Here is a 20,311-nt window from a genome sequence, read left to right as displayed (position 1 = left end):
AGGGGCTGCGTCGCTTATGCTTGTGGAAATGGGACATTGCAACATCAAAGTGTCACTGTCGTGTTCGTGAAGTGTCACAAATTATTCACGAAGTGACGTGAAGTGTTTTTGTGTTATTTAAATCGTGGATTAATTTTCTGGAATGGCATCCGACAGGTAAGAAACAATTTTTTTGATTCTAGGGAATTGGAAATATTGCATGATATATAGTGGCTATGTTTCGCAGATCGATAGTGAATTTTTTTTCCCAGTGACCCGTTCCAGTTTTCTTGGGAGAGAGGCTCGTCATATTTTTCAAACACAATTGTGTTTCTCTTACTTTTCGTATACTTTATCAATCAAATTGGGTGGGTCATATTTGCTGAAATTCTTTCATATTTATATTTTGCATATTTATTAAAATTATGTTTCGTTTTTTTTCTTTGTCTTTGTTTCTACTTTCATTTTTTTTCTCTTTTGTATACAACAATGTATGAGTGAATTTTTGTTGCCTATTTCAGTCAATTAAACGGATAGCATGACATCAGACAGTTACTCGTATTGCAGCCAACATTCCTATCAATTTATGGTTATGGAGAGTGGGGGTGGACACCCTTTTATTACGATAAAACATCTCGTTTTTAAATGTTTCTTTTCCTTATTGCACTTTTTCATACAGTTTCATAATAATTGTGTTTTTATAAATTTTGTTGTTATCAAAGAATTTATTATCTAGGAAAAATAAAGTATTTTCATTGTGTTTCATTTTATCGCAAATTTGACAAAATATTATTGATTAATTATTTATATCTTATAGTTTTTCAATTTCTCGATCTTTTTTATTTTGAAGAATTAATTATTTAAAATTTTGTCTTTTAAATATTTTATTGTATGTATTTTTTTACTTTGTGTAGTATTTTTAGAATTTTTAATTATAGTATTAAAAGGAATAAATTTATTTTCAAATGCAACTTTCATACTTTAATGATTTAATATGTATTCAATTAATTTTATTAAATTTAAATAATGTTTTTATTTTAATATTTATTTTAATATCTTTATTAATATATATATATGATAATTTTCTTAAATAAATGATTTTTTTTATTTAATTAATCTTCATATCAGGAAATAAAATTTATAAAATAAAATTATTTTATTTGAATTATGATGAATTATATAAAATTTTATGATAATTATATATTTTTATGTTAATTTTATACATTTATAAAAATATAAATCAGAAATCTGTGTAATTACAGTAGAATGGAATGGGTGGAAATTATAGAACCTCGAACTAAAGAGCATATGTATGCTAATCTTACAACTGGAGAATGTGTATGGGATCCTCCACCTGGTGTACCAGTGTAAGATATAAATATATATTCTTTTATATAAAAAAAATTGTTTTATATTTAAATAATATAATCAAGTGTTGAAAGAATTTTATTAATTCAACTTTTATTAATTTTCATCAATACAATAAATTAAAAAAATAATTACTTGTCTAAGATTTAAACAGAATTTTTGATCTAATTAACTTGGTAAAAGTTATCATCATATTCCTTTTATAATGTAGAAAGCATTTATAATGCATAAGATTTCTATTTCATGTATATGTTGAATTTAAATATTTTTCATAAAAATAATAATAATCAAAAATCTCTAAAGACAATAGTAATCAAAGAAGATAAATATTAATTATACCACACACACACATACACACACGCGCGCGCGATATAAAGTTGATATAAAGTTTATTTTATATTTTTAGAAAAAAGACAGATAACAATCAATGGTGGGAATTATTTGATCAAAATACTTCACGATTTTATTATTATAATGCAACATCTCAGAAAACTGTATGGCACCGTCCAAGTGATTGTGACATTATACCTTTAGCAAAGCTTCAAGTAAGTGATTCATTTTTTCTAATAATAAATATCTGATTTGAAAAAATGGTAATATAATATGAAAAATAGTACTGTGTTAAAATTTAAATGATTCCATAAATATTTAGAATTCCAGAAAATGATAAAAATCTGTAACTTTATGCATATTTATTTATTAAGAATGAAGATATTAATTCTGTAATATATATCATATATAGATATATGATATTTAAAAATTTATTTATATATCATGTAATCTCTCTATAAGATATATAAGTTCAATATATAAGTAAACTGTCTGCTTTCCATATAGTTATAAATAGTGATTTGTAGGTAGGGGAAAAATTTCTGGTTTATATTATACTATATTATAAGCATAAAAATTATTTGAGAATTTTTTATATTTTATTTATATTTAAATTATATTGTATCAAATTTTTATTTTTTAATACAAATAATATTATAATAATTATAAATTTTTTTAATAAATGGAAAATATTTAAAGATATTTTCTATTTTTTTCTATTTTTTAATATTATTAAATCTATATTAATTAAAAAAAATAATAAAATTCTATTATATTGCAGACACTAAAACAAAATACAGAACCAGCAAGTAGTAGTGGAATTGATGTCCAAAAATCAACCGAGCCAAGAAAAAAAGAGTCTGTATCAACACAGACACAAACTTCTTCAGTCAATCGATTAACAAGATTTAATCATCAAGAAAATTCCAATTTATCTTCTTCATTGGTAAAGTTTTTTATTTTTTATGCTGAAAAATTAATTAATATGGTAAATTATTTATTTTATTATTATTTTTTATAGCAAAGTGGTAGTGTAAATAAAACAAGAATATCCAATGTTGGCGTGGATCAAACATCTCCTCCTTCTCCATCTCCATCTTCAAGACGACATCATCATCATCATCATCATCATCATCATCATAATAACAGACATTATAGGCATCATGATGTGCCTACAACACGACGTCAACATAATCATTCTCAAGATTCTGGTCGTTCTAGTGATAGTTCTGTCTCTCACAGTCGTACATCTTTAGAATCAACTGGATATCGACTATTGGATTCTCCACATCGACATCATCATCGTTCTGTCACTCAGACATCGACAAGTCAAATATCTTCACCCAGACAACATAGTGGTACATTGGAAACTAGGGGACAGAAAAGTGGTACTTTAGAAAGTATAAAAAATCAGAAATCAATACCATTGGGTGAACCACCTCCGTTAGGTTTGTCACTTTCAACTAGTACTCCTTTATTTAAAAAAAAGACATTTGTTGATTCACAACGGGAGAACAGAGCCGGGAATTTAGAATTGGAAAAGAATAAAAATGGTAAGAATGTGAGTTAAATTTTATACAAAATTAAGTTTTGTAAGATATTTTTATTATACATATAAAAGATAAAATCAAAGATTTAATTTGTTCTTTTATATTATAGGTAGAGAAAGTAGTAGAGGTTCATATGGTCCTGAGCCAAGTACTTCTCCATATCGTGATTCATTAATGGAATCTAGAATATTTAGACATGAAATGCCTCCGTATCGTCCACCAGAAGTTCAATTGAGTCATAGTTATAAATCGCAAGGTGAAAAGTATGGCTCCCTGGTGGAAAATAGTAATCGTTATCATAGAGATAGAGAAAGGGAAATTCATCATAGAGAAAGAGTAAATAGTTTGGACAAAACAAATACTTCAGCCTTTTATCCAAGTTCCATACATCCGCGCAATATGAATAAAGATAATACTGGTAGTGTAGGAAGAAGGCATCATGGATGTTCAGTATCACTTTCAGAAGCAAATGTTAGAGATATGTATAGTGCAATGTTAGTCGAAAGAAATGAGCCTTCTAAGAGTCTAGTTAAAGGTACAAGCATAATGAGTAATACACCGAAGCAGAGAAATCTCGAAGTTGTGGAACGAGAAAGAGAACGTGAACGTGATAGAGAAAAAGAATATAGAAGAAATACGGCTTGTAATAATTCATTGGATTGTAAGTAATTTTTATCTTAATTAAAATTGTTTAATTTTTATATTTAATATTGAGCATATATTGTATATTATACATATATCTAAGTAGATTATTTATTTATTAAAGATAATTCACTTATCAAAATTTTATATTAACAACATTTTTAAATATTAATTGTTTATTCTTAAATTTACATTTAATAATTATCTAGAATTCCTCATTGATTTCAAACATCATTTTGACTTTTTTTATATATTTTTTTTATTTTATATTGTACATACATATAATTTCTTATTTTTAATATATTTATTTTAATATATTTCTTATAATTTCTATTTAGTCTTAATTTTTCAAATATATATAAAAAAATGATTGTTATATTGAATTTTGTCTATATTCGTGATAAAATATGCGATCAGTATATGACTGCTAATCTCAAATTTGTTTATATAAACATATAAGTCACAATGATAGCCTCACAATTTATATTATTTTTATCTTTATTTGTATCTATTTATTATAACATTTATTATAATTAAGAATTTTTTTATATTTTACTTTCGCATTTTGCAGATTTAAAGAATTTATGAAATAACTATTTTGGCATTTAAAATCTATTAAAATTCATATAAGAACTTTTTTGATAAGAAGATTTCTGAAGATCTATTAAAATTCATATAAGAACTTTTTTGATAAGAAGATTTCTGAAGATTTCTGATGTGTATATATATATATACATATATAATGAATCTTCAAAAATTATATATATATATATAGTGCTTATATGATGACACATTATCAGAAATGTAGTATAGACAAAATTTAATAGTAGCAAATTTAGTAAGAGTAATCATTTTTTGCAAATATTTTGAAAATGAAGTTGCATAGATGTTATATTATATATTTATATGTTATATATTATATTTTCCTATATATATATATATATATAAAGGGATATAATATATATTTATATATATATATATATATATATATAGGGAAAAATTATATAAAATCTTGTTTTTTATAATATATGTTGAAATCATTTTTCTAGATAATTACCTCATATATATTTTTGTATAATCATTTTATTAAATTTTCAAATTGTTTTCTCTATGTATACAGCAAAGTGATTTGTGATTAATATCTCATATAATACATTAATGGCTAATTTTATTGTGGCAGAAAAATCAAAATTAGTTGAATCAATTGTTATTTTTTTAATTTTAATTTTAATTTTTTAATTTTTTTTCTATATTTGTAAGGTGTACCACAACCACTAGCTCGCAGTTATAGTTTTGTACAACAGCAAAAACAGCAACAAAAGCTGCAACAATTACATCAACAGCAACAACAATCAAGAAGAAGAGACAGAGATGATGATTCTATGCACGAGCGTTATCTTATTAGTCAAAGTCATGAACAATCTAGACAAAGGCTTAGTAGTAATACTAGCAGTAGTAACAGCAGTAATAGTAGTAGTAATAGTGCTGTTGGTGAAGAAACAGAAGGACTCACAGAAATAGATGATAGTAAAAAAAAAAGAAGTAATGGTAATCCGAGTCCGCCTCCATCTCCCTTTTATGGAAATCTATCTGATGCCGATCATTTGTTGCCGCTTCAATATTATATTCTTCAACAAGCAAAACTCTTAGGTGTGTCTTTAAAAATAAAAATTTTAATTATTTAATATTTTAGAGTTAATAATGTTTTTGTAATTTTTTAGATTGTTACAAGTTTGGAGATTATCCATTAGTAGAAGAAGGTGATGATTCTTTAGATGAAGAAGGTGGAAGAGGCCAAGATATTGGTGGAAGAGCTGATGATGATTCTGACGATCAATTTGCAGATGATGAAGCAGCAAGTAACCAAGGCGATTCTTCTAGTCAAGAATACCTTGAAGATCATTATGCAGGTTAATTATTATTTATCTAAAAAGCATTATATAATTTAATAAATTTTAATTATTGATTATAAATAAATAATAATAAAGTTAAGTTAAGTTAAAATATAAAATTTATACAGAATTTCATTAGATTTGTAACTTTTTATAAAATCTTTTTATAAAATATTTATATTATTATTATAGATTTGGGTAACTATGATACTGCAGGATTAGCAACATATTATAATACAGCGGATACCTTAACAAGGCCACAAGTACGACCACCATCACCACCGAATGCTTCGCAAACAGAAACGAGAGAAACTGTGATTGTATCTACAAAACAACCGCCAGTTTTACCGTCTACCACAATAAGTTCTGTTTCTAATATAGGTAGTAGTATTGATAACACAACTGATGTCGATGAGGCGAAACGAGATGATAGTGCGGGCGGTGGTGATATCGAGAAATACGCACAAGACAATCTTAATTTGAATTGCGGACGACCAAAGGGATTAAGATTGTTATTTCGAAAGAAGTTTAGCGTTCGTGATATTCTTAGCTGGTCCAAAGATCCAATACCACAACCAATGTTGGTGGTTGTAGATGGTGAAAAATTATTGAAACGAGAAGCTTGTAATCTGTTTAGATTGGTGCAAGTGTATATGGGTGATCGAAAAACTAATGTAGGAATGACATTAGATAGTGTAGCTATGGACATTGTGAATACAGCCTATTCGAAACCACCATTGCGAGATGAATTATATGTCCAGATTTGTAGACAAACTACAGAAAATCCACGGAAAGATAGTTTACGTAGAGGCTGGGAATTAATGGCTGTCTGTTTAGCTTTTGTGCCGCCCAGTGCCACCTTCGAACCTTATCTTGAAGGTTATATGAACAGACATCGTGATCCTAATTTTCAATTTCCAGAAGTGGCCAAATGGCCAATTCATGTACAAGTTAGTCATTATGCAACTGTTGCATGTCGTCGTTTGCAACGAATTGGACTACATGGCAAACGGCAACCTCGCAAGGCTACTATAGAAGATATTGATCAAGCAAGAGTATGTTTTATATTTTTATAACGTAATTTTATATTAATTAATAATAATTTTATTTTATCATTATATATTTTATTATTTTGTTTTATTATATTTAAACTGTTTTCTATAGTGATGAGATATTAATTATTTTATTGGAATATTTATACGATTTTTTATTTAATTCTCTAGTTACAAAATTCATTAAAATTACGATAACTTATTTCGTTCAATTTTGTAAACTTTGAAATTATTATATAATATTTGATTTTCAGGATATTTTTTGAAAACATTTAAAACTGTCTATTTTAAAAATATTAGAAGATCTTATCTAAAATGTTTTTAATGAAGTTTTTATTATTTTACGTATATATTATTAATATAATGCTTATAACGAATCAAAACAATGAATAAAATTAATTCAAACTTATGTATGAAGAATTGAAAAATCGTGGCTAGAGAATTAAACATTATACATTTTATATTTTATATTATGAAAAGTAATTTTATATTTTATATTTGAAAAGAAATATTTAAAAGAAAGAAATACTTATACAAATCTAATGAGTTATTTTTCATAAATCCAATTAATTATAAAAATAATCCATATTAAAAGTTTTATATTTTCAAATATATTATATAATAATAACCGAGCAAATAGACTTTTCATATAGACTTCTTTATTTTTATAATATTTAGGTTTCTTTTCAATTTTTCTATTATATATATATATTGCCAAATTTTAAAAAAAAGGATTTAATAAGTGATACTTAATATATTTCGTAATAAAATATAAATGTTGTAATTGATAAAAAAAGCATTATATTCTCTTATTTTTTATCATTTTGAAAAATGATTAATTGAGTATTGAATGTGAAAGTTTATGAAAATTTAAAGAAGAAGAAATTGATAAAGATGTGAATATAGACATCTAAAAACTTTTTTTTTAAATTCTAATTTATTTAAAATATATAATAAATATATAATATATTATTTTAAATATTATTGATATAATGATATGTATTGATATATAATATTGATATATAATGATATGTAATAGCTTTAGTGGGTGATTTTTATTTTTGATAATAGTATTTTTAATAATAGTTTGAAATTTTTCTTTATTTTTTATTTATATTTTGGAACTTCATTAATGTAATTATAAGCAAATAAGCTATTTTAAATTTCTTTACACTAGAAAAAATATTAAAATTTCTTTTTTATTATAGATTCAAATTTTCCGAGCATCCATGTTTGGAGCAACATTATCAGAAGTAATGGCTCTACAGAAAGATAGATTTCCAAATCGGGAATTACCATGGATACAAACAACATTAACACGTCAAGTATTAGCTCGAGGAGGTATTTTGACGGAAGGAATTTTTAGAGTGTCTGCAGATGCAGACGAAGTTAATGCTTTGAAGGCATGCTTGGACAGATTCGAGGATGGTACGATTTTGGCAGCTTCTCAAGATGCTCATGCACCTGCTTCTTTATTAAAATTATGGGTTCGAGAGCTTTACGAACCATTAATACCCGATTCATTTTACACCGAATGCGTGTCTATGAGGCATGATGATACCGAGGCTTCTGCAATCAATGTCGCTGCACTTGTAAATCGTCTGCCTGATTTAAATCGCCGCGTTCTTTGCCATTTGATACGATTCCTCCAGGTTAGTATTTATTGCTATCAATAACTTTTATTTAATAAATATAAATTGTTATATTTAAACATTTTACTTTTTAAATGAAAAAAATAATTTACATTTATTTTTTTTGTTAAAATATATTCTTTTTTTAAAAAAGTTTTAATAAACAAATAGAATATTTTATATTATTTATAATATTTTATAAAATTTATAATTCTGATTGCTAGTATCTTTCTTATATGATATAAAATTATATTATATAAAATATTGATATTAAAAATTTACAAAAGTAATTATAAAAAGATTTAATATATAAAAATCATAAAAATAATTATAAAAATATAAAAAATATTATTTTAAACTAAAAAGATTATTTTAAACTATATAATAAATATAAATAATTTAAAAAAATTGAATTAATTCCAAAAAGATTAAGTATTATATTATTAATGTAAAAAAAGGAGTTAAAAAATATTAAAAAATAATTTAAAATAGTAAAATACATTATTCATCATATATGCAAGTAGTGTTTAATATTATCTCTTACGACTAAGAAAATTAAAAGAAATTCAAGTCAAATAATTTAAAAAATAATTGTTTTTTTATCAAGATTTTTTTTTCATTTTCCAATACATTTCATTAATTGTGTTATATATAATAACATTTAAAATATAAAATTTATGAAATTATATATGATCGACTGCTTCTCCAAATCTTTTTCGGAATATATAATTGTAAGAATTAATATGTTTTTTTTTTATATATTAATATATTTTTCAATTACTCAATTAATGAAGTTGCGATTTATTAATCAAATTATATTTTTATTTATTTAAAATTTTTATGTTAAATATCGATATTAATCAAAAGTTCTATTTATTTTTATTATTACATTTGTCAAAAATAGATTTAATGGAATTAATGAGCTTATTAGCTATGACTTCAATTTATGTTTTTTAATTAAATTTTCATGATGTATATAATGTATATATATAATAAATATATAATCTTTATTCCAGATTTTTGCCAGACCGGAAGTCGTTGCTCGCACTAAAATGGATGCAAATAATTTAGCAATGGTGATGGCACCAAATATATTGCGGTGTACTTCGCAAGATCCCCGTGTGATCTTAGAAAATGCACGAAAAGAAATGGCTTTTGTTCGTACTCTTATCGAGTCATTAGAAACTGCTTGGGTCGATGATCTTCACTGACCATTTTATTGCACACTAGAAGAAATAACAATCTAGACTATTATGCCAAATGAATCAGCTGTATATTCACATCTATCATTAATTATTTCACTGTTCTCTATTATTGTTCACTTTTGTTTTTCTTTTATTTTGTCATTATCATACATGACATCCCATATAGATCCGGATATTCATTATTGTAATTTAGTGTTAAAGTCTTACCAAGCTAATCACTGATTCTGCTCCTTGTTTTCCTATTTATTATTTATATACAGATTATATGTTATACAGATAGAGATTATTAGATTATATTATGTATATCGCTATATATTCATATTATATATTTTACCAATTCTTGTTACCGTGTTGAACAAATGCGGACGGCTTTTTTACTCGATCATTGTTGAATCTCGTGTAAGATAAAAAAATGATGTGTTACCGTGTATAGCTGTACTCCGCGATAATCTTTTTGTATAAGCAACGAATTGGCGTGTACAACGTTTATCGAGGAGTAAATATTGCAAAAAATTAGCAAATTGTACAAGTGTATTTCTTTACCTGTAGCCTTTGAAAACTTACCTTTCTATAAAAAAGCTAAAAAAAAGAAAAAATTATTTTTTTGATAAAAATATAATTATCGAATATCATGATTATTAATCAAAACGATCTTGTTCAACATTTTATATCATGTTATATTATAAAATGGTTTTTAATGTTAAAGATATTGAACAATTTACAGATATTCGTATCATTTACAACTTTCTTTGTACAATTAGTCTCAAAAATTACCAATATAATATATATATATATTATATTTATATATATACTATATATAAATAATATTTAAAATATATATAAAAAAAAATATCACAAATTATTGTCATGATTACATCCCAAGATAGTATTTTTTTATGTAAATATTGTATAAAAATATATATAGATACAATTCACATTTGAACTAAAAGATATCTGCGTTAGCAAGTTTCTACTAGAAATCGTCAATCATAAAGAATTATTTGTTTTTACATTAATTATACTATATTAGCATCTAGTTATATCTATCCAATTTTATATACAAGGTATACAAGGATTGATGTTAATACTGCTGTTGATGTATCCAATTTTTTTGATATTATCTCATTTCAATTGAGTAGAATATTTATATTTCATCATAATTTTATAAAAAAAAGATGTGAATTCCTCCGATCTATCGAGATTTTTTGTAAAAATTTTTTATAATGATACTAATTTTTCAAAATATTTTTTTGTGATATGAGAACATTAATTCTATTTTTTTTTCGAAAGATAGATATTGCTGTTTTACGATTTTTTTTACCTGTGAATCGCACAATTCATTTTTTCAGTTGCTATTATGTATGTTTTTTTAAATAAATTTTGTCAAATTTTGGATTTGACCTGATTTGTTAATAAAAAAAAAAAAAAATAGAATGAATACATTTTAAATCAAAGAATTCCATAAAATATAATATTAATTAATATTTGCACATATTTCATAATTTTCATTTATGCTATTGAATGTCATTATTTGTGTGTCAAATACATTAGGTTCATTTTTATTTTTATATTTTCCACAGGAACAAAAACCTCAAATTATCACGTTATAATGAGATACATAATTGAAGATATTGTCAGCAATTATCGATGAAAGATGCTATGGAGCCACTGGCAATTTCTGCATATTCTTTTCTATTTGCTGAACAAAGTTTACTGGTGATGTCTGCTTCTCTTTTTCTGCACATACAATAAAATATATAAAATTATTAAATATTTAATCTATAGTTCAAATATTATATACAAGATGTCCTAAAAATGTTGGAACATCCTTAAATGAGATAATTTCAAACATTTTTTTGTTTGTAAAACTTTCGTTATGCTTTATTAACAAATCATTAATAAGAAATACTAACCAATTATAAAGCGCATAGTCTAGTCGAACCGCAACAATCGCGATAATTATGTGCCATTGATTGAATATGAACAAATCCAAACAACATATCTCAAAGAAAATGTGTTGAATATTACATTTATTTATTTATTCATTCATTATTCATGATAATTCGACATAATTTTTTATTGATAAAAAAATATTATATTCAAGATACTTTTTTGAGATATGTTGGATTTGTTTATGCTTAGTGAACGTAACTAATTACTACGGTTCGACTTTGGTTACGCACTTTGTGATTGGCCAGTATTTTTATAAAGTCGTAACGAAAATTTTTATACAGGAAAAAGGTTGCTTAAAATTTTCAGGATTTCATCAGGAATCTTCAATTTATATTCTAATATTTTTGAGATATTCTGAAATATTTTTTTTGAGATATTTTTAATATTAGAAACTATATATGTGCATATATTTTTAAATTTTGTTTATAATTGTATATAATTGAAAAAAATCATGCATATTTTTCTAAATAAACTAATAGTGTTTTTATAAAGACGTTAATTGCTTATTGATAATATTTGATATTAAAAATAAATTTTAATATATTTATATTAAATTTGCTATAATATAATAAATTTATAATATATTTATGATATAATAAATAAATTTGGTATTTGAATAATGAATTTTAAATTATATCAATTCTATCAAATTATATATAATACAATTATGTATAATTATGTTATTATATATAATTATATTATATAATTGAAAGAAAAATAATAAGACAAGGAAAATAATATTATATGGACATTTTTTTATTTGATAAATATATATATATATTTATTCTTATTTGATTTTTTAGTAATAATTTTTTTAAGAAAAAGCTTAGAATATAAATAGATATCTATTATATAATTGCTATTTAATATTTTTAATTTATATTTATATTTAATATTTTTAATAAAGATATTATTTAAGTTTTATATATAATAAAATGTATATAAATTTCAATTTTTTAGGACAAAATTATTATATTAAAGAAATATTAATTTAATTTTATTGATTTTATTTCCTACTAATAAAAAATATAATATTTAATTTAAGATTAATAATAATATATAATTTTAGTGTATAATTTAAAAAAAATTTTTAATTTAATTTTTTTTTAAATTTTATATTCCTAGTCAGTCAAATTTGTAAGCAGCTTTTATTAAAATTCTGTTAGTAATATTTATCATCAGAAAGACCTCAAATAGGATTTATATAATTATTATAGGATTTATATAATTAATTATATTCAAGTCTAATAACAGATATAATAGAATATATATCACAATATGTAGGAGTAAAATAAAACAAAACAAAAATCGGAAAAATTTCCATATCATAACTTGTTATCAAATTAGGAAGAGTTTATCTATCAAACTTTAATGTCAAAAAAGATAATAATAAGAGAACTTCAATTTTAAATTTAAATTTTAGCGCATAACATTAAATATCTATTTTATTTTATTGATAACTAATATTAGAATCCATATAGAAAAACTAATCGCGTTAGAAGATGATTTCGAAAGATGAGTTTTCGCGTTGCATTGCATGGAAATCAGGAGTTTTGTGCTCGCTAGGTGATCCATTGCAAGATGTAGAAATGTGACTTGTGAAATGGCCATTGCTGTTATATTTGTTTAAATTGAGGATTTGAAAAATATTAGGGAACTATATTCGCTTATAAATTATTGTTACACTGTTGAAAATACTTGAAGATACTTGAGCTATTAAAAATAAAATCCAAGAAGTTTAACCGCTTCACAAGTCTTAGATTTATCTTTAACAAATATAAAAAATAAAATAATGAAACATCTTAGAAAATTATTCTTTATATCAATTCATAATCAATCATTTATTTTCTCATTTTCAAAAAAATAATATAAAAAATGATTTTGTCAATTTTATTGCTAATTTGCTGTCAATCCATACAACAAATTGTTTACTGAATCATAAATTATAAAAATTTTTGTAATATTTTAAATCATAAAATTCATATTATCATATAAATTGCTGAATCTAAATCATAATCTAAATCATAATCTAAATCAAGTAATGGTTCTATATAATTATAAATTATAATCTGAAATATTTTGTAATACTTCAGAATCTATTCTTTCTTTGAGACAAAGAAATAATATTGAATATGAATGATAATATAATAAAAAAAAGATAGATTTCATGATATGTTAGAAATATTTTTTTATATTTTGCATCATTTATGATTTCAGTTTTAAATTAATAAAAATTAATACAATATAAAATGATATGCATAGAATATATAATATTTATTCTATATACAATGTGTTGAAAATCTATTTATAATTTATAACTTATTTATAATTTATAATTAAAAAGTTGTAATACATGTAACATGTAATATGTTGACCATTATAATGTTGTAAAAAATTAAAAATATCAATTGAAAAAAGAATATATACATATATATGGTTTATGTATAATTGAATAAAATAATGCAAAAAAAAAATATAGAAATAGAAAAAAATTTATTGCAAAAGAAAAAAACATAAAAATATATTTATGTATTATTATATTTAATTATAATATTTATATAATATTTATATGAGATAGATTATGTTATATCTTTGATTATTAATATATTATAGGATATTTTTCTCAATATTTATATTTACCAAATTATATTTAATTAATATATTAATCAATATTTTGTTATTGATATATCAACAAATTTATATTTAGATCAAATTAATATCTTTATATATTATATTTTGAAATAAATCTAAATTTTCAATATAATCTAATATATATAAATATATATTACATTAAGTATTAGATCATTTTGAAAATTTTATTTTGTTCCATTAGATTAAAAAAATGAAATGAAATATCCTATAAAATGTTTATATTTTTCACCATCTTGTTATTATTTAAATCAGATATATATTTATTAAAGAGAAGAATAATATGAATATCAAATATTCATTTATATTAAATATATCTTATGCTACATAATTTTTTTCATATAAAAATCTTTAAAGTTATTAAATAACTTTATATAACAAAAAATTTTGATATATCTATATGCAATAAAATTACTCAAGTAAAATACTTTGAAATTAATACTTATAGTTTTTATGCGATATTTAGCTATATTAAATTGTGTATATATATATATATATATATATATTTTTGCATTGTGCTGTCAGGATAAAACAGATATTTTATTCAAACAATACAAGTAGAATACCCATTATTTTTTCCATCTTTATTTTTCTAATAATACATTATTTCCGCAATTTTTTTTAATGGTTAGATTTTATTCAATAATTCTTATTTGTATATATATATTTTTTACAATTTATGTTAAATAAAATCATCGTTTTAAAATTTATTATTACTAACATTGTTTTTGTCAATAAAGATTTTTACTAGAAAAATGAAAAATTCCATTTTAACATTAAGATAAATAGAAATAGATAATTAATGTTTTTCTAAAAAATTCATTCATTTTTATTTCTTTAATAATCATTTTTATATAATATATATATTATTAATTAATTATTATATTAATATATAATAAATATTAATATATAATATATTAATTAACAATTAATAAAAAAATAATAGAAGTAATAAAATAAATTCATTGATAATTCAATGATAAGAAAAATATATAAATTTCAGATAGATTTGAAATTATAATGTTTATGTAAATATTTAAAATATTTAAATTGATTTAATATTATATAATTATTTAAACAAAATAATTTAAACAAATTTTATAACAAATTATATATAAAAAAATTTTAAATCGCAACTTTTAAAATAAGTTAGTAAAAATATAAAAAAAAGTTTTTTTTATATTTATTTTTAATGAAAGTATAATAAATGAAAAAAATAGTAATGACAAATCACAAGAAAAGTTATTAAAAAAATTATAAGTTATTAAAATTAACTATAAACATTATCATATTAGAGTAATTATATTAAAATAGAGTTACATAATTACATAAAATTAATTAATAATAATAAAAATAATATCTTATATATCTTATATATCTTATATAATATGACTTTAATGTGGAAAAGTTTAAATTTTACTTTGGGATAGCCAAAATTTTTAATTTTTTTTATATCTTTTAATGATTTTATATAATATAAGTTTTTAATACATAGTTTTTATGATGTATCCAAAAGTATTAATTTCAAGTTTAGAAATTCTTTATTTTAAAAATTATTTGTATATAAAGTTAATTTTTATTAAATATATTTGATAAGTTAGAATATATTAATTTTTATCTATTTATTTATTTAATAAGATGTTGAAAGCGAGTCAATACTTTGAAGAATCTATGGAATGCCAAGTTTTGGTAGAGAATGAAATATTTCATCACAATTCATAAAAAAATAGTTTTTAAATTATATCTATTAGTTTCCTGTTGCCATCTTTAACAAAAAATAAATGATCATATGCTTAGATATATGTTATGCTGTCATATGTATATATATATTGGTAAATTTTTTTGTAGTAGTATTCTTTTTTTGCAAATATCTCGAAAAATAAATAATAATTATATGCATAAAAAATTAAAAAATTTTGTCTTTTATAATATATCAAAAAATTATTAAAATCGAGAAAGCTCTTTTTTAAAATAATTTTTTATTTTTTCTTACTATATATATAATTATTAATCGACCTTAATTTTCGAAATATTTGCAAAAAGTGAATATAATACATTTTAATAGTATCAATCATTATGAAAAAAAATAAATTCTAAATATAAAATTTTAAATATTTATTAATTTTTAAAATATTAATAAAAAATTAATAATATTAAAAACTAATAATTAAAAAAATATTAATAATAGGATATATTGAATTCTACCTACATTTGTGAATTGAATTCTGCTTATAGTTGTGAAAGCGAGTTACTATTTCTATGAAAAAAAAACTTGTTTAAAATGAAGTTTTTATAATATCTTTTAACTTTATTAAGAGAATGGAGTTAATCGATAAATTGACTTATTTTATATCTCAGAATTAATCCTGAATTTAATTTTCATTTCCTTATATTTTTATTCTACGATTTTATTTATATAGTGATATCATTAATGATAGTTAAATAACTTACCCTCTTCCTGGTAGTTCCATTACGTCTACAGTAACACTATTTACATAAAGACGATCGTTACACCAGAAAAAGCACAGCGATCTTGGTTGCAATACATCCATATCGTAGGTCCATGAAAGTTCAACACGCCTGATTTTTCCAAGTGAAGCGGATGCTCCAGCTGGATGAGCAACGACCATTCGGACTGTCGAACCGTGTTCCAATTTCATATAACCACTGTGATTATAAGTAAAAGAAATAAAAAAAATTGTATTGTTTTTTGTTGCCGAAATATTATAATATTTTAAAAATAAAAATTATACGAAATCAACAATCTATTTATTTAACAAAAAATTACAAATTTATTGATAGATTTATCAATTATATATATTTAAAATTTTTTATATTTTCTTTATTTTATTTTTCATTATTTATTGATTATATAATTAGTAATAAATAGTATTAAAGACTATTGATTTATATTATTTTTCTAAGAAGAATAAAATAAAAATTAAGTGAATAAAAACCTAAAATTACCTAGGTGTAAGATCAACATCACGAATAATGCCGTTTTCTGCATGAAAAGTAACTTTCATGAAACCTTGAACCCAACTCTCTGCAGACGATGGTTGAGCGAGATTGATAGTGATCCTATAATGTTTCCCTGAAAAATGATCGAAATTAAGAAGATAAACAAAAATTAGTTATTAAAATTTATAAATGAATAAAGATCTATAAAAACTACCTTCTCTCCGATTTGTAACATTATATTACATGAAATATTGTAAAAATCAACATTTTGAACAATTTTATTATATATAATCTTAGTTAATCTTATAGTTAATCTTAGTTTTGGAGATATTTGCTATTATTAATTTTGTCTATATGTATATGTTCATATCGACATTTTAACACACATATATACAGGATGTTTTGTCTATACATAAATGTCCATGATATCGACATTTTAACACATACATATACAGAATATTTATAAAAATGAGGGACATTTTTAGAGAATGGATTCTAGATATCAAAATAATGAAAAAAGTTTATATATCTGATAAAGTTTAATTAACGACTTATAAGTATTTTAAATTTGTATTAAATAAAATGAGGTGGCGAAAGAGCGAGAATAATCAACTGTACCATATTAATATGCAACAATACCATATTACAATGTTGCTTGTGTAGCGAAATTCTTCAATTAAAATAAATATTATATATATTAATATTTTTTTATATATAAATGAATTTCAGTATAATGTAATATAATATATGTTTATTTAACTTTTTTATTTATCAAAAATGAATATGTTTTAATAAATTTTAAAATATTAATACAAATATTATTTTAAATCTAGTAATCGTAAATCATTTTATGATACAAACATTTTATTTAAATCCATAGCTGAATTCTTGTATGATACTTGCCTATTCACCGAAATCTCTAGGAGCAAATTAAAACACTCCCATAAGATTTCAGATTAAAAAAGTTAAATATTTTTTCTTGTTTATTCTCATCATGTACAAGAAAGTCATTAATAATGAAAACATATTACATAGTACATGTATTACAGTTCAATTTAAATTTCACAAATTAATTATAATTACTTATATTAAGAAATCTTTATCTTTATTTCGTTTGAATTCAATGTTTTCTATTCTGATATAAGATTATTAAACAAAAAAAAATAATAGTCGAAATTCAATATTTATATTTTGATCATATTTATATTAATTATATTATATTAATTTCATGTGTTATAACCACATAAATAAATCATATAAGCACTTTTTATACTAATTATAGCTTTCTTTTTCATATTACTATTGCATATTAGCAATATTCTTTTTATTCATATTCTTCGAAGAAGAAAATTATTTTGATTATTATTTGTTATGGTATGTTGATATGATATGGCATGAGATGCAATGTTATAGGAAGAGTATTTAATTAGAACTTTATTTTAAACAAGTATATATTATTTTATTTATTAAATATATATTATTTTATTAAATTCTGAACTTGATTTTACGGTACGGCAATGCTACGATTACTAAAATAGTATTGTTAAAATAATTGAATGCTAATTATCGTCATAAAAAAAGAGACTTGATATGCAATATTAATATATGATATTATTAATATTATTAATATATGATATTCAGATTGACTATTATTTTTCCCTGTATAAGAATAAGACATATTGAGTATAAATGAAATAGAAAAAGAAGTAGAGAGATAAAGATTCAGTGATTTGATTATTTAATAATCTGAAATTCAAATTTTTTTATACGTATGAAAATAATTAAAAAGATAATTGTGCACATAAAAACACATACAATCTTTCTAATTCGAAATCTTATAGAAATGTGTTTTAATTTGCTTCTTCAAGTACAGCAAGTTGAATATAACGATTTTTTTTATGTAGATGCTTTTGTGGATTATGTGAATTTTTTTTTCAGATGTTAATGTATATATATTAGACAATACTCAAGATTTTACATCTTTATATCCACTCTATGAATAGTTCAAGTACCAACAAAAAGACTAACAGGTCTAAACATAGAACCCATAAACCTTACTGATAAAAACATACCACAATGTCAATCTACACAATCAATTAACTTCTATGTTTCAATAACAAAGAACTATATTCCCTAACAAGAAACAAGCAATTATTGATGTAATCTATGCATATACCATAAAAGATTAATACAAGTAGTTAATATTACAGATAATAATGCCATTTCGCATCGTATTTTTAACGATCGAACGAATTTGTTATTTATCTTGATAACATTAATAACGCTAAAAATATTGTAATCAATTACAATGAAAACCAATCAATAATATCTATAGGATAGTTATTATTAAATACTCTTTCACTAAAAATCATACTATTAAGTATTTCATTGCCAATATTTCATGAACATTACAGAAAATATTTTTAAAGAAAATAATATTAAAATGATATTAAAGATGTCTTTTATTCAAGCAAATATTCAAGATATCGGTTTCAATCACATTAGTTTTAGGAAACAGATTTTTATAAATCCAGATACCTCTAAAATTCTTAACTCCTTCATAATCACACATGACGATATACAATACAGAATATTTGTATCAACAAATTTTCATGCTTCATATGTAAACAAGAGGTTTACTGGAGATCATATAGTGAATCAATGTAATAACAATGAATCAATGTAACAACGTTACTAATAATATCAAACAGTAATAAAAATACAGAACTTAATACGAGTAATATAAATACAGATCTCATAAATAGTTTCTGTAATGATTATAAATTATATAATGATAATCATATTGAAATTTCTCAGCAAACTGTTAATATTACTATAGCAAACAAGACAGCACATTCTCAAAAGTAGAAGAAAGGGGGAATCAGTAGGTTCTAACATTACAGAAAATAAAATAGCACAAAACATTAACCGTTCTTCATCCAAGATTGATAATATGATACTATCATATTATATAATCAAAACGATCAAACAGAAAAACCTTTAATATCAACAACATTAGTGAAATGATAGAATCTGTCGAAAATAAAATAAACAATTCTAAATCAAACTATCCACTAAATCTGATCCAATTTATCAGTT

The 20,311-nt window shown here is 22.1% G+C and overlaps 2 protein-coding genes across 8 annotated transcripts in view; one reads left to right on the top strand and one right to left on the bottom strand.

Annotated features, from left to right (window-relative positions):
• Window positions 1-13: 13 nt before the first annotated feature.
• LOC107995459 (uncharacterized) lies at window positions 14-10,170 on the top strand. 6 transcript variants are annotated; one of them, XM_062079760.1, is made up of 12 exons: window positions 15-156; window positions 252-347; window positions 1,245-1,346; window positions 1,754-1,892; window positions 2,459-2,623; window positions 2,699-3,230; window positions 3,337-3,888; window positions 5,130-5,519; window positions 5,591-5,779; window positions 5,954-6,816; window positions 8,022-8,465; window positions 9,461-10,170. In XM_062079760.1, the coding sequence occupies exons 1-12, from the start codon at window positions 143-145 to the stop codon at window positions 9,653-9,655; spliced, it is 3,681 nt and encodes a 1,226-aa protein (XP_061935744.1). In that variant the 5' UTR covers window positions 15-142; the 3' UTR covers window positions 9,656-10,170. The 6 variants fall into 6 exon arrangements, with proteins under 6 accessions (XP_028521364.1, XP_061935744.1, XP_028521363.1 ...); XM_028665562.2 differs by having other exon boundaries at window positions 1,242-1,346; XM_062079761.1 differs by having other exon boundaries at window positions 17-156; window positions 227-347.
• A 921-nt stretch (window positions 10,171-11,091) lies between these two features.
• The window catches only part of LOC107995458 (pancreatic triacylglycerol lipase-like), an 86,283-nt gene continuing 77,063 nt past the window's right edge, over window positions 11,092-20,311 (bottom strand). For both annotated transcript variants that reach the window (XM_062079762.1, XM_062079763.1), the window contains exons 8-10: window positions 17,219-17,345; window positions 16,703-16,918; window positions 11,092-11,386 (exon numbers count right to left, since the gene is read on the bottom strand). In XM_062079762.1, coding sequence (XP_061935746.1) covers window positions 11,284-11,386; window positions 16,703-16,918; window positions 17,219-17,345 — 446 coding nt within the window. In that variant the 3' untranslated portion in view covers window positions 11,092-11,283. The remainder of the gene's footprint in view (window positions 11,387-16,702; window positions 16,919-17,218; window positions 17,346-20,311) is intronic.

This window comes from Apis cerana, linkage group LG9 (assembly GCF_029169275.1).
Source record: "Apis cerana isolate GH-2021 linkage group LG9, AcerK_1.0, whole genome shotgun sequence".
In the NCBI taxonomy this organism is placed as follows: Eukaryota; Metazoa; Arthropoda; class Insecta; order Hymenoptera; family Apidae; genus Apis; species Apis cerana.
Note: the sequence above shows the minus strand (reverse complement) of the source record. Positions and strands in the feature narration are given on the sequence as shown.